The sequence below is a fragment of the Sphaerodactylus townsendi genome, linkage group LG13, assembly GCF_021028975.2.
Source record: "Sphaerodactylus townsendi isolate TG3544 linkage group LG13, MPM_Stown_v2.3, whole genome shotgun sequence".
Lineage (NCBI taxonomy): Eukaryota > Metazoa > Chordata > Lepidosauria > Squamata > Sphaerodactylidae > Sphaerodactylus > Sphaerodactylus townsendi.
The window spans coordinates 46382532-46398273 of record NC_059437.1 but is presented as its reverse complement, the minus strand read 5'-3'; the positions used below and the strand labels follow the sequence as shown (position 1 = coordinate 46398273).

The following is a 15742-nucleotide window of genomic DNA, read 5'->3' as shown; positions in this document are numbered from 1 at the left end:
CTTGCCCTTCCCCCCTCACAACAAACACCCTGTGAGGTAAGTGGGGCTGAGAGAGCTCCGAGAAGCTGTGACTAGCCCAAGGTCACCCAGCTGGTGTGTGGGAGTGCACAGGCTAATCTGAATTCCCCAGATAAGCCTCTACATCTCAGGCGGCAGAGCTGGGAATCAAACCTGGTTCCTCCAGATTAGATACATGAGCTCTTAACCTCCTATGCCACTGCTGCTCCTCACCACATTGACAGAAGGAAGCCCCTATACCTGTGGTGGTGAACCTATGGCACTCCAGATGGGAATTGTAGTCCATGAACATCTGGAGTGCCATAGGTTCACCACCACTGCCCTATACAGAGGTAGAAAACCTCTGAATACCAGTGCGGGGAGCAACATCATGGCAACTGGTTGGCCTCTGTGAGAAACAGATCTTGTTCTAGATGGAACCACTGCGGCTGGTATTCAGAGGTATGCTGTTTCTGTATATGGAGGTTCCGTTGAGCTATCATAAAATTATAATTCCTTGATCCAGAAAGATGATTGTTTTTCCAATAAATTTTATTGGTACAGTAAACTATGGAACACAGTTGATAAAGTCTTCAGCCCCCTCTTTCCTCCTCTTTTCCCCTGCCCCAATCTAATTGTGGTAGGATTGATTGGCTACCAACAGTACTTCATCTGAGACATTCCAAAGCACCTATTCTGCCGGTCTGGCTGCATTGTTCTCTTACGGATTCTACTTGCATTATTTGGTTGGTTGATCTGGCAAGGGACCTCAGTACAGCAAGCTGTAATTCCAGAGCGGTTGCCAGTTACTCTGCAGACTTAATAACTGAAATGTCATAGACTTTATTCATCAGGCAGCATTCTTTCCTAATTGAGGGCTTTTGTTTGGGAGATGGATTTTTTAATACTTCACTGAGCTCGGGAGTGATCCTGGCCTTCACGGAAAAAACAAAAGGCAACATTTTTCAATTGCTTCAAGGGCAGAACCAATTATATTTCCTCTCCCCTTAACCTGGTCTTCTAGGGAGGGAAGCAAAAAACAAAACAAAACTGAAATGGCCCAACAGTGAACTTCATGGCAGAGCTCAAAGGATCAAGGAGAGTCATTTTTTGTTTTAATAAGGTGAGGGTCATGAGATTTTTAGCAAGGGAGAGGAATTCTTGGAAACAACTTTGCCAGCTGCATGTATCTAGGCTGAATTTCTGTTTTCCTTACTATTTACAGGTATTTAAATATGGGTGTGGCCAGGGGTAATCTTACCATAGCATTTCCAATGATTCCTAGAGCTACATTTCATCACTTCCGGATAGCTCTAGAAATCGCCAGGAAATCTATGATCAGATCTTCCCATAAGTAGACAAGGGCTTATTTTTGTTCTTAATTTTTCTCCCAGGGCAACTAAATAGCCAACACCTATCATTGGCCTGGTTTAAGACCACCAACCCGGTGAGCATCAGCAGTTTAGGGCAGAAATTATCTGGAAGTTTCCTGCCATAAGCAGGCAAACAGGAACTCTAAGCTCAGGGCAGGGAATCCAACTCTCCAACCTCTTTCACTTTCCATCCTCTCTGCTGCAAGTGAGACCACTTCTAGCACAACTTTAATTTGCTTTGCCACCAGAGCAGGACATATTTTCCAGTGAGCACAGCTTTGCCCCAGAAATCTTCACTTTGCCCATGGCCAGCCTTCTCACTCTCTTGCACTGCCATCCACGCCTCCCCCCTCATCCCTCACTTTCATGTTGCCAGGTGCTTCAAGTCACAGAAAAGAAGCTCACTCACAGCGGCTTAGCCAAAACACACCAACCTCTAATTCTCATATTGATTTATCAAGATATCGATATAATAATAACAGAGAGTGCTTGGAAACAACAGGCCTCTCTGTCCTCTGGTGGTTGCAGCAGTAGGAAGTGTGTAGGTGTGTGGAGGGAGGGGGAGGAGAGAATATCAGCTCTAGGACAGCCCCCTTCTTTAGCAGCCTGTGGTCCATGGAATTGCTTTACCTCTTTCATTTGGTCTGTGTGTGTGGGGGGGGGGGGTTATTTTTGGAACAGTAATATCAATAGAAGTGCAGCTTAAAGGGCTAAGCCAGCAATCTTGAGATCTGTAATGAGATCTGTGCCTTTAAGGATTAGTTGATGGCAGAGTTAAGGGAACCAGGCCCAGGAGAGTTCTCAACTAAAAAGCACCATGGCAGGAGTGAGTACCTCCTTGCATGTAAACAGAGAAATGCGAGGAGAGCCCACTGCAGAGAGAAGAGCCCTAAGGTTAGCATTATGGGCTTTGGGCTCTTATGTATTTCTTTCTTTCATATAAACCTCACTTTTACTCTGAACTCTTATCTGTAGTAATGCACTGCTGACCCAGCAGCACCGTGGTAGAAACGCTAAGTAACAATTCAAGCGGACCTACGGGCCTTCTGGTCGACCGCAATTGTCCCCCACTTTACTCAACCCCCGTGACATGAGTCACGGGTCATGAACTGTCCGCTCAGTCACCGGGCGCAGGGACAATGGTCTTGCCCCCAGGTGAGGATTAGGCTCAGACGCCATTCGCTTCCTTCTCCTCTCCGGTGACGTGAGCCAGGTGAGACTATGCATCACATGATGATCTCCCCGACTCCTCCGCTTCTCCTCGAACTCCCCCGTTCTGCTCTCCCTCCTACACTCGATAGAATAACAACAATAAAAGTGTGCCAGGGAACCATGCATCGCTGGAGATTAGAAAGCTCGCTAGGAACCACCGGACCTCCTCAAGGCTTCGCTACGCTGGCGATCTCCACTCAGATGTTATCTCCCTGGCGTCTCGCCTGCGCTCTCTTGTATGCTGGACCACGTGGCTCGGACCTTACATGCTGGTGCCGAAACCCGGGAATCTCTCGAACCTCCCACCCTGCTTCCACCGTCAGCCTGGGAAAGTGCCACAAGCGATTACCCGAAGTCCGGCTGGATCGGCGCATCCAGGGGACCACCGTTTGGCATCAGCCTGTCCTCTGGATCGGCGCATCCAGTAATTTCACAGCGTCCTACCCCGACTTACTCTCGTCCGGACGGAACACCGGTGAGTATGGGAGCTTGCAAAAGCAGGGCTTAAGTGACAAGCACGCTGACGAACCCTGGAAAGCTGCTAGCTTAAATGCGCAGGGGTCCCCGTAGAAGAGTAGCGGGAGCTGCGAAAATGGTTGAGGAGACGAAGCTCTAGTGTCCATGGTACCCCGAGGGGGACATTGAATCTTATAGGATTGGGAAAACAGGCACTCTTGGGCACAGAGCCTGCTCAGATAGAGCTCCTCGCTACCGATGTCACTGGGTTACTGGACGTGTGTGGAGGGGAACACGTTATGTCGCCATCAGCCTGCAGACCCATGGCTCCCCTTTGCTGTAGGTCAGCCTCCCTTCGATCTTCTTCACCTTCACTTTCAACCCCGGAATTTTCTCTTATCCGCTTAAATTGGACTTGCCTGTCCTCCTTCTGCCCCCCTGCCTTGCTGTAGCCTCCGCCCTTTCAAATGCTCCCTCAGCCCCTCCTGTCTTCGCCAAATTTTTTTCCGAAGTTACCGCCAGACTGGCCAAGCGCACGTGTAATGGCCAGCGGGGTTTCAAAGCACCTTCGCCAGAAGCTGCATTAATCAATGATCTGCTAAAGAAGGAAACCCTGACGGAAGAGCGACTGCATGATATCCTCGCATTGTGCCCCGGCCCACTTCACAGATACCGATGGGGGAGGATGGCAGAGTTCGGGACGGGTTGTCGAAAATACCGCCTCTTTGAGCTATAATATTCCTCACCGAATTCGCAGTGCTCATACGGACGAGTGGAATCACTAGCCCCTACATTGCAGTGCATGCTGAGGGGAGGCAATCAAGGAGGAATCACCCTAATGGTTCCGGACGACTGGAAAACCACCTTTCGTGATGCTCCTGAGCCCTGCAATAATTTGTGATCTGGGAAAGCGAAGTTCCGGGCCTAGCAATGTATCAACAGGGAGCCGCCTCGGTAGCCGCTGCGTTTCTACACAGCCGCTTCAGCTTTATGGTTTCTGATGCTTTCGCCAACCCTTAAACGATCAGATTGTTCCTGCTCTGAGGGCCAATTCCCTTACGGATGCCGCTTCTGAGTGCCTAGCCTATAAGGCATTTTATCAAAGTCCCCACGCCGGGCCAGCCAACCCAGAGTTTCTCTCCACCATCCTGGCCAAAACCCCCAGAAGGAGCCCTATGTCGAAGTTTGTGAACAGGGTTTCAGGAAGCTCAAAAGGCAGGTGGTAGATAAGCTAAGAGGCCCAGAATGAGCTCCTCAAAGGCTTCGCTTAAAGAGAACGCCACTCCACTGGAAGGTGCCAGTAGAGCAATCACGGAGCTCCGGCAAGGATCCTGAACTGGCCGGGACATGCTTAAAAGCTTGCCAGGACATCGGATCCCTCCGGCCACTGCTGCGTTCCTCCCTCGGGCCAAGAGCACTCTCCACCACCAGGGACAAACCCCAGGGGGGGGGATTTCAAGTTTTAACTGCTGCAGTAGTCAGGGACACCTTCGGGAGGGAGTGCAGCGGCAGCCCGGCCGGGGGGGCCTAAGTACAATCCTCGACATGGGAGGGAGGGTCCCTCCCCAGGGAGGAGAGAAGGCCACTCCTAAAACCCTCGGGTGGCTCCACGATGCCAGAAAGGCTTCCACTGGAGAAACCACTCGCCCGCCGGGAAACTCCCCCCGGCATGCCTCCCAGCCCAGGGACCATTCAAGGCCAGGAGGAGAGTACTAGAGCAGACCCGCAAACACCAAGACCCCTGCCAAAACCACCCTCCCCGTGGCATCTCAAGCCAAGCATGCACCTGTAGCCCATCTGCGCTTTAAAAGGTTCCCCTCACGATGGTTCTCGCCAGCCTCCAACCCAGTATGACGCAGCCCATCCCTACCGGGACTATTAAGCTAGTGCTGCCAAAGGCTCCTCTGCATGAACAGGGACTGTTCATCGGCCCCCGAGAGTGATCGGGACTCCACGCACCAAGGACCCATCGATCTCCAGGTCTGGGCAAACATCCCACAGGAGTTGCTCCACCGGAACCAGCCGGCGCGATAGCTGGATCCTCTCTGCCCCATCGCGCTGCCCGGGCCAGTCACACACCCATATAATAGCAGCGACAAGCCCTGGTGCAGCCAACATGGCGCGCAGCCAGCAATTCACTATCGAAGGTGCGGGAAACACTCCATCTGGAAGCTCCCGCCTGCGTTACTCTGGAGCTGGCTGCCATAGAGGGATGTGATGTTTAAGGGCCTGGTGGACACCGGCGCTGATGCATGACTGGGCTATCAGGGCAGCCTGAAAGTGGCTCTGACCAGTGGCCGACCGTAGGCTTTGCCCGCACATCTGGGGGGTGGGGAAACAAACCGCTGTGACGGGAGCTGCCCGGGCCTCGGCTCACGGGTCCACAGCCCGGGACTTCGAAGGCAGTCACAGTCCCACTTCCATCGCTTTAGACATCCATGCTGGTCTCTGGGGAAGGGACCCTATGAGTCAGGTCAAAACGACTTTTGGTCTGGGATGGGTAAAAGCCATCACAGATCATTGATCCCAATTGTGCCTTCCGGAAATTCACTTTTCTACTTTCCAGAAGGAACCAGTTTCCTCCCTCTCCTTTCTGTTTTTTCGGACCAGTAAAGGTGGGAGGGCTATTGGCTGACTGGCCCTCCCTTAGATAAAAATCTGGCCCGGCCCCTGATCACCGCAGCACTGCCAGGACAGGCCCCAGTTTAAAAAAGTGAGGCTGCCGCACTAAATTCACCCACAAACCAGTTTGGCGCTTCCAGTGGTGATGCTGGTATCATAGCACCATCATCTATTTCTAAGACAGCTATGGCAAACCAGCTTCCTTTAAGGAGTGGTTTCAAGCGGCATGGCATCTCCCAAAGATAATTCGATCACAAATTCTCAAGGGCCACTCCAGCCTTTCCCTGCATTAGCTGCCAATCACTGTAGAACGTGCGTAACTCCCCTTGCAAAGAAACCCCCCCCTTTCTTTGTGTGTGTCGAGGAATCTGCCTCTAATCGCCTGATTGCTTCATCTCCCTGAGGCCTGCATCCATCCCCAAAAGGCTTCCCAAGAAGCCCCCCCCCCCTTTGTGTTGCTGATTAAGCATGTATACCCACAATCCCCCCAGGACCGCCTTCTGGTCCCTCCCTGAGGGGTTTTGGACCCTCGGCCTTGCAGCGACTGCCTTCTGATGACGCTTCTTGAAGCTAATTCCCCACCCAGGGCTACCCCTCAGCCTCCCGCCACTCCCTGTCAAACAATTAAAGAAAAGAGGAGTAGGCGGCCCCAGTAGGATTTGTGGCCACAGTATTGTGCAACTCCCCACGCAGGCTGCAAAGCAAGCCTTCTTATATTAAATCCCCTAAAACCCCAACTCAAACAAAACTTCGAGCCTTGATCTCCTCGGGCCATCCGGCTCTAGAACCGAGGCCTGGCGGGACCCGCCCTCCCCCATAACCTGGGGAAGGGGTGTGTTTCAGTCGCTTCTTCCTACAGGTCCCTGTGGGACTCCGACTTCGCCAGCTGACAGGCCAGGCCACCATGGAATGGTGGCTGCCAGGAGGAAACTTAACCCCATCCCGAGGATGGAACACATCTTCTTCTAAAGCGATCCCGCCCCAGCTGTCTCAAACAAGGAAAACGGCCACGCCAATGCCCAAAGACCCAAATGACCTGGGAGGGGGGCGCCAAAGCGCACCGGGCCAGCCAGAGCTCAAGAGCTGCTGCACCAGCAAGGCCACCCCGAGACACCCGAGAACCCTCTGTGCCGCCTTCTTGAATGCGATCATCGTGCTCAAGCTCGGGCGGCCCACCATCCCTTTGCCTGCTCTGCTGCCTTTACCGATGGCAATCGGCCACCCTCTGACGAAGCTTTCACCAGACCAACCATCTGGGAGCAGTTTGCCGTCAGCCAACGTCTTCATCTTTCTTGCCTGGGCCAGTAGCTCCTAGGAGTCGTGGGGGAGCCTGCTAAGCTCCTGCCTGCTCCCCCGCTTGCAAAGCCCTGGAGACTTCCCTAGCGGAATCTGGCTTAAGCCCCTTTATGAATAGCTTCGTCCATCAGAGTAAATTTATGAGTTACTTGACTGGGGACCCGCCGGCCCAAACCCCTTCCCGCCGGGCGCTCTCCCTTTGTCACCAAGACTGTCATAATCACGAAGTCCAACACTCCAGCCTGCGATCTCGGGCGCTTGACGAGACGAGTCGGAACCTAATTCGGCCCATTCCACCGGGTTCGGCCAGCTGGAACTGCACACGCATCGGAGGACATTCCCCGCCAGTACAGGAACATCTTGCTCCCAAAGGGTTGGTTCTGGACCTCTATGGGGAGAGAACTTTCAACTACATCCCTGCTCGGCTCTCTGCCGGGACTCTCTTGTTGCCTTAGTTAAGCCTCACCATCGCGTCCTGCCTCAGGCTCCACCTCAGGAGTCTGGCGCCGCTCCACCGCCTCTCGGCTGCCCTCGACCCTCCCCGCCGAGCGTGAGTGGTTGCCCTCCTCAAGCGGAGTGCCCGCCTCCCTGCGCCCATCTCCCTAGTGGGAGTTCCCGGACTCGCTTACAACGCTGGCAAGACCATTGGCCGGGCTGGCCTGTGCCCTTTAAGTCCATCAACTCTCTACCTCCATTGCTCTGGATGCTCTGGCCTCCGAGCAGCAGGTGGAACTTCTTCACAAGCTTAATTCTAGATAATCGTGTCAGCTATTGATTACGTATTGCTATTACATCACCAAGGTTGTGAGAATGTACATAATATGTGTTGTTTTAATCTTTCTGATAATTCCCAATTGGATTCATAAGGAAAGTAATGCGGAGCTGCAAGAAGTTGTATCTAATCTGAAATATGATGTTTTGCCCCATTGGTGGTTAGCCCTCTGGAGCTGGCTGCCGGGAGGATGGTTGAGTGCTATTGTGCAGCTCTGCATTGGTTTAATTGTATGCCTCTGCTATCCCGGATCTTAGTTTAGCTCAGTGTGTGTCTAATATTGCCTGTAACGTGTGTAAGAAGCCCCTCGAATTTCCCCTTACCCGCAACCAAGTTCTAATGTTACACAAGCAGCCTCGGGTCAGCTTGACCAGATCAAGGAGGAGACAAGCGTCCTTTAAATCACCCCCTAGCATTTCGGGTCCCCCCCCCTTCTAAAATGTAAAAAAGGAGGAGATGTAGTAACGCACTGCTGCCCCAGCCGCACCGTGGTAGAACGTTGGTACACCAACGGACCCTATCGGCCTTCTGGTGCGTGACCGCACTCCTCCACTCCTCAACCCCGTGATGAGTCACGGGTCATGAACTGTCTGGCTCAGTCACCGGGCCAGGGACAATGGTCTTGCCCCCAGGTGAGGATTAGGCTCACGCCACGCCTCCTCCTCAAGATCGTAGCCAGGTGAGATCATGCATCACATGATGATCTCCGACCTCCCCGCCTCCTGAACTCCCCCCCGCTCCTCCCCTCCCACACTGGATAGAATAACAATAAAGGTGCCAGGAACCAGCACTTGGCTGGGAGATTCGGCTAGGAACACTCCACCAGATAAATATCTCCGGCGTCTCGCCTGCGCTCTATGCTTGACCACGTGGCTCGACTACATTATCAAAAACTAGTTGTCCCTTCCACAGCTTTCCCGATGACAGTTTCAATATATCGCCAGTCAGCGGGAGAAAGTACTGTAAAAGATAATTTTAATGACGTAACTGTTTAATAAAATAAATGAACAGCTACACAGTTTTTTTTTCTTTAAATTGCATTTCTAGTAAAAGAACTGCTGTTCAAGGCATGTTTATGGCAGTCTCCCAAATGACATCTCACTGGGAACTTTGCTTCTCGAACTTTATGCGGTTTTTCAGATTGTGTGGGGCACCGTGCCCCTAACCCCTGCAATGGGGAAAGGGCAACTATAGGGAGATTGATCAAAACCTGCTGTTTTAGGCTAATTTAAATCAACAAATTAAATACAATCTTATAATTTAGCCAGTGAGCTTGGGATTTTAACCCCACCGCCCCTTCCTCTGAGACCTGTACTTTGTACTTTCATCAGAACCTCTTGTTCAGAAACTAGACACCTTTCATTTCACAAATTAACCTGCTAGCAGCAGCATGTGAGCAATTTTCCTAACTAGTCTTTGTCCAGAAGAGGCCAGTGAGAACATGATAAGACACGGCTTTTAAAAAAATTCAAACCACAGAACAGAATACCAACACCTTTCAAATGTCATAACACAGAGCCATGTGAAACATGCTAGGATAATATGTTCCTCCTGTTTAAATTTCAAGATTGAACACATTGTTTGCATGGCATCTGAAAGCCATCTCACTTTGGCCTACTTACTACACCACTGAGTTCTTATACAATTTGTCACGTTCATTTAAACTTTCTATTTAATCAGCTGTTAATTACTCTACTGATAAAACAGAACTCAGCAGCATTAATAACTTACTTTAGCAACCGTTCATTTATCATTGGAATCTTGCTCTTGACTGTCACCATGTCATTACGCAGCTGATTGCTACCAGCACATTTGCAATAAGGAAAACATAATTCTAAGCCAAATTAAAGCTGTACTAAGGCTCTAATGATATACACATAAGCATTACTGAACTCAGTGTAAACTTGGAGTAAACATGTGCAGAATTAGGCTGTAATTTCCCTATAGACCCAGAATTCATAGGTTTTACAGCCCAGTCCTATGCAACCTAGGTAACTAGACAGCTGTTTTCCAACAGGAATACACTTGTCACAAGGTTATATTGCATTTTCATTCTGCCCAACATGGCATACATAGTTTTCCCCTTTCCATGTTATTCTCACAGTAATCTTGTGATTTAGGTTAGGCTGAGCGAGAAAGGAAGAGTGATTGGCCAGAGGTCACGCCACTTCTGGTTCCGGTCAGGTGTTGTAACAGTCACTAGGTTAGGTAGTTTTAAAAGAGGATTTATAGTGTGGACAAATCTATGGACAATATGGGTATCAGTAGCCATGAAGGCTGGATATGAAGGGCACCTCTGAGTGATAGTGGCTTTGTGGGGCAAAGTAGGGGAAGGGTGTTGCCTCCATGCCCTTTTTAGTGGCTTCCAGGTGAGATCTGGTTGGGGGAACAAGTTTTCAGGGACAGTGGGCCACCTCCCAGTTTGGGCCCCACTGTTCCCCACTGCTGCTTGATAAGCCAGCAAAGAAAAAAAATGAAGAGGGCTCTTCAGCATCACACTGAGATCGAACCTGAAGTGGCAACACCGTAGAGTTTTCCATGAATCCTAGAGCAGCCACCCAATGATTTCCAGTTTTGCCCTGGGAATGAAGTCATGCATTGACTTCTTGAACACCCAAGAGATTGTTCCTGCCCTCCCAAATTCTCCTGCCAGGTGGCCAGCTACAGCTGCCAATCCTAGATCCGGTGGCCACTGGGAAACAGGTTGTTGGGTTAGAGGAAGGCCCTCACAGAAATGTTCAGGAGGAAATTTGTATAAAGGGGTTAGAACTGTAGAATAATGTACAGCCAAGAATGGTGTAGTGGTTCAGAGAAACAGACTCTATTCTGGAGGTCTGGGTGTGATTCCCCACTCTTCCACATGAAGCCTTCTGGGTGACCTTGAAACAGTCAACAGTTCTCTCAGAACTCTCTCAGGTCACCCAGGCAAGCAATGACAAACCACCTCCAAACATCTCTAGCCTTGAAAATCCTACAGGGTCAACAGTGCGCTGTGACACAAGTCAGTTGTATAATGGCATTTGGCAACACTTTCCACTGCCTAATGGAACAGCTCAGGAGGACTCTTTTGTAAGGGAACAGGATTGCAGTCTGATTCAATCTTTATTGTACACATCACCTTCCTTTTAATGCATTATTTCTTTGTAATCTGTTTTCTGCATTATGATTAGTCACGCCATAGGTTTTCCAGTTTGTATCATTTTTTTACCTTTTCCGTTCTAGTACTATTGCATTTCTGTTTGCCAACAGAATTACATACAATTGAATTGTTCATTGGAAATCTTGTGGTGTCTGCTTGTTTTCTGTATTTTGTAATGTGCCTTGAGTATCAGTGAGAAACTTGGCGTGGGAAGCAGGGGAGGACTATGAACAAAGCAAAATAAATAATTTGGTCTCAGCCAGTAAGACTCACTTGGTGTTCAAGAAGTATTTGTTGTCATAGAAGACATCGGGGAAGGAAAGTGGATACCAAAGAACCATTTTGAAATGTGAGATTTTGGGGAACCCAATGGGCAGTAGATACAGAACAGACAAGGAAATACTTCTCTGTAGAATGCTCAAAGCCGGCACGGAGCAGTGTGTGGAATGCGGGACTTGAGCCTGGGAAACCTAGCTACAGATCCCTACTGTGTTATCGAATCCTTAGGAGATTTTGGGCCAGTCGTTTTATTTCAGTCTAACTTACCTTGGAGTGTAGCTCTGGAGGAGAGAACTGCATCATTGTAAGCTGTTTCAGGACTTCATTGGGGAAGAAAACCAGAGTGTAATATCTAAATAAAATAATTATCTTCTGGAACTCATTGTTAGAAGCTGTGGTTGGGGTCAGACAGCTTTAGGAGCAGATTAGTCTCGCCTGTCAATTTATACGAATAATTTTCCTGGCCTTGTATCTGAATACGAGTTTCTAGCAAACCACAGCAGGGATGGACTTTCCAATGGGCTTATACTTATTTATATATGTATACTCCACTTTTCTCACTAACGGGGGACCCAGAACAGCTTACAACATCACTCTCCTGTCCTCTGTTTTATTACCATTAGAGTCACCCGGTGAGGTAGTTTAGGCTGCAGGAGAGTAGGCTGCAGGAGAGCGTGGGTCAACCACATCAGCATGAAAATTTGAACCGGAGAGCCTAGTCAGACATGTTACCCACACCACACTGGTCTTCCATTGGCCAGCCATGGGAAACAGGATGCTACGCCAGGTGGACTTTTTGTTCGAGTCAGGAGGAGTCTGGAGAACATGTACAGGAGGAAGGGGCGTGTACATCTCTTTAAAGGCATCCTGGAATGCCAGGAAGTTATTTTACCCCTAATCACACCAATGGTTCTGCATTGTCTACTCTGGATCTCTAAGAGCCTTTCCTTACTCTGCTATACCCTGTTCCACATAAAGACCTAAGTTAAATTGTAACTTCATCCACCATTCCCTCCTCCCTCCCCCATGAGCCCCCCATTCATCATCTAGTCTGGACCAGGATGTGATGAGTGGGAGACATAAGAGCGTGTGAGGGGGAAGGAGGAGGAAATGACAAATGAAGTAACAATTTTACTTAGGTCTTTATGTGGAGCAAGGTATAGCTGAGATCCTTTAATGGTATGGTCTTCATTCAACAACTGAATTGGTGGCCAGCAAAACAGTCCTGTACCTTTAACATATGGGTCTCTAATGGAGCTTGTTTTCTGCTGCTGCAGATGCTAGGACCAGGAGGAATGGGTTCAAGGTGAAGGAAAAGAGATTCCACCTAAACATCAGGAAAAACTTCCTGACATTAAGGGCTGTTTGACAGTGGAATGTGTGGAGGAGTCTCCTTCTTTGGACTGGAGAGGCTGGATAGCCATCTGCAGTGGCGTAGCACCAACAGGGCCGAGTGGGGAGCAATGCCCCGGGTGGAGCAGTGGAGGGGACATGGCCAGGCCACGGAGGGGGCATGGCGTGGCGTTCCGAGGCGGGATGCAGGGCCCACGCGCGCCCTGGTTGCTGTTCCCCTTTGCTCCGCCTCTGGCCATCTGTCAGGAGTGCTTTGATTATGTGTTCCTGCATTGCAGGGGGTTGGACTTGATGGCCCTGGGGGTCTCTTTCAATTTTATGATAATGTGGCTAACTTTGGTTCCTGGAAGTATTTCCATTGTACAGCCTCCTTGTGGGTCTTTAACTGGCCATGCTGGGTAGAAATATTATTCATAAATAGAATGTGCCTGAGCATTTAGGAACCTATGCATTTTTGGCATTTATTTATTTATATCCCCGTTTTCTCCCCAGTAGCACCCCCAAGTGCTTAGAACATTAGTCTCCCCTGTTCCATTTTCTCACAACAACCACCCTGTGAGGCAGGCCAGGCTGAAAGTTTGAGGCAGGCCCAGCGAGCTTCCATGAAGTTAGGATCTGAACCCACATCTCACAACATCCTACTCTGCTACTCTATCCATTATACCAGGAGTTGATAGGAATTGTAGTCCATGAACATCTGGAGGGTCAAGTTGAACAGCTCACACTATACCACGCTGGCTATCAGAAGGGAGACACACAACTCTCCTTGACAGTTTGTTGTTGCCTTTAACAAACGATAGAGAAGGTTGCCATCTTTTCTACTGTTACTGCTCCTGTGTCTGTTAGCTGCTGACTGCCAATTCAGAAACAAAGGAGTTGAAGCTTTGCTTTCTGCTTACCTTGTGGAAAAGTTTCATTTTCTTGGTATCTCTATCACATGCCTTGTGAAGCAGCTGTAACTGCTAATTGGTATAATTGGGACTGTAATGAGGAGGAAAGGGATTCACACAACATAGCACAACAATTTGTGAAATTAAGCCTGATGTGGAGAGAAAATAGAAAGAATTTTCCCATTCCACTCCCATGACAGGAGATCTCGGGGGTCACCCAATGAAACTGATGGGTGATAGATACAGGCGAAACAAAATAAACTCCTCAGTACACACAATCCATTCATCCCCGTTGTATATCTGTGTTACTCCATTGTATCAAGACAGCACAGGAGTTGTGAAGTATTTAAGGTGCTTCCGGATTCCTGTACAATTAAGGTATGGAACTCCCACCCACAAGATTTGATAGTCATGGGTTTGGGAAATTTTACAAGCAGACTAAACTAATGAATAGAAGTTATAGTGGCTGTTAGCTTGTGTAGGTAACCCCTGGGCTTCAAAGGTTATTTTCCTCTGAATACCAGATGCTGGGGGCGGGGGGGAGGGGTATGTGTCCTTAATACCTAGCTTGTGGGCTTCTTGGAAGCTCAAACTCGCTGCCATCCAGTTGTTATGAGCATGAGCTGGCAGGGGATGATGGGAACAGTCGATAACATCTGGAGGGCCGCGAGTTTGACACCTATGCATCACTCTGGGGAACAGGATTCTGGCGTAAAGGGGCAGGACACTGAAGGCTGTAACCTTATTTCAACAGCTTGACATTTCAGCCTGCCCCAAAGCATTTACTCAGCGCATGACATTTGCCTTTTATGGCCTCTAAAAAAACCTACAACAAAGAACAAGATGCTTTTGGCTGGAGACACATCACGGTTTCCTAAAAGGGCTGAAAGTGATCGGAAAGAAGAATCTTTCCTCCGGCCCACGCTCAACTTAAACAGGTGCTTCAGTTTTGGGAAAAGCAGAAAAACCTGACAACCCTATTTGACCAGAGGAAAAAGAGGGCTCACACCAAGACCGGTTTAAGTCTCTGAAGGGGGGAGTTAGAGCCTTATTCCTGGATCAGTTGCAGGACTAGCTAGCTACCGGGATTCCATCGATTTCTCTCCCTCTTTACTCTCCCCGCCCCCCGCCCCCGCCGTCCCCATAGTCAATCGAGCTCGGGCCCATGCGAGGCGTGTCCGATCGGCTGCGGTCCAGATCGTGGCAACTTCAAGTGGATTCCGCACAGCACATTTGTAATGAGTTGCAATCGGGAAACCGAGTTCATGCACAACGATTGCAAGTAGCTCGTTACAAATATGCTGTGCGGAATCCACCTTAATTACAAGGCAAACGGGGCAGGAGTGCAAATTAGACACGGAACAGAAGGGGGGAAACCCACACACGTTTCCCGCCCCCCCCCCCATCTCTCCTCTTCCCCCCCCCCTTTCAACAAAAGGCAAACCAGGCGCTCCGAGGAAAGCTCTTCGCATTTCTCCCCCCTCCCTATAATAAACACCCCCCTCTCGACCCGACATGAAAGGCTCCAAGCCGCCTCCCACTTTTCCACCCCCCCTCCTTTTTTTAACACATGGGCGCAATTTGCAAATCAAAGCGTTCCTTCTTCCTCTCGAGCCCCGCCAAACCCCTGGAAAAACAAAAACATCCTGACATGTCTGGACACGCCGAACCAACCCAAACAAACCCCCTCCCCACGTTGAGGTATTCCACCCCCCTCCTCCCAGGTACGGCCAGGCATCCGGGGCTGGTGCTGGAGGATCTCTCCGGGAGGGGGGCGCAAAGCACAGAGCAGGTATAGGAGGAAGGATGGGGCGGGGGGTCCCTGGGTTACCTTTCCTTCTGCCCCCCAGAAGCAGAAAGCCGCTGTCAACAGATGCAGCCAGCCGGGTCTCCTGGCCAAGGGGAGAGTTTTGTCCATGCTGGGCTGGGCGGGGGGGTCGATCCTGCTGTTGCAGCTCCCGGACTCTTCGTCCTCCCCCCGGCTGGGTGTTTTTGTGCGTTGGGAGAGGGGAGCGAAGGCAGCTGTTGCCAATACCTTCCTCGCCCCGACTCTGGCCCTCCGCTCCTTCGCCTTCCTTTTCCCTCTCCCTTTCCCCCCACCACCTCCTCCTCCTCCTCTTCCACTCCCTCCTCCTGCTCTCCGTCCCCCCCCCATCGTATTTCTCTTCGCTCCCCCCCCCCACCTCCAGTGAATCACCTGCTACAGAGGAGATGGAGAAGCAGGCAAGGGGGGGGGGGGCTTTTCAGTCTTCAGCTTGCACCCCAAGGAGATTTTTGCAAAAGGGAGCTGTGGGCAATGGGAGAAATGAATGGAATGGGCTGGGGGAGGGGGGGTAGAAAGAAGAAGAGTTTG

General features: G+C 50.2%; 1 protein-coding gene across 1 annotated transcript in view; it reads right to left on the bottom strand.

Moving 5' to 3' along the window:
- LOC125442557 overlaps positions 1-15472 on the bottom strand; it is a 53066-nt gene extending 37594 nt beyond the window's left edge. The window contains exon 1 of the mRNA XM_048513990.1: positions 15221-15472. Within this exon, the coding sequence (XP_048369947.1) occupies positions 15221-15307 (87 nt within the window). The 5' untranslated portion in view covers positions 15308-15472. The remainder of the gene's footprint in view (positions 1-15220) is intronic.
- Positions 15473-15742: the final 270 nt, after the last annotated feature.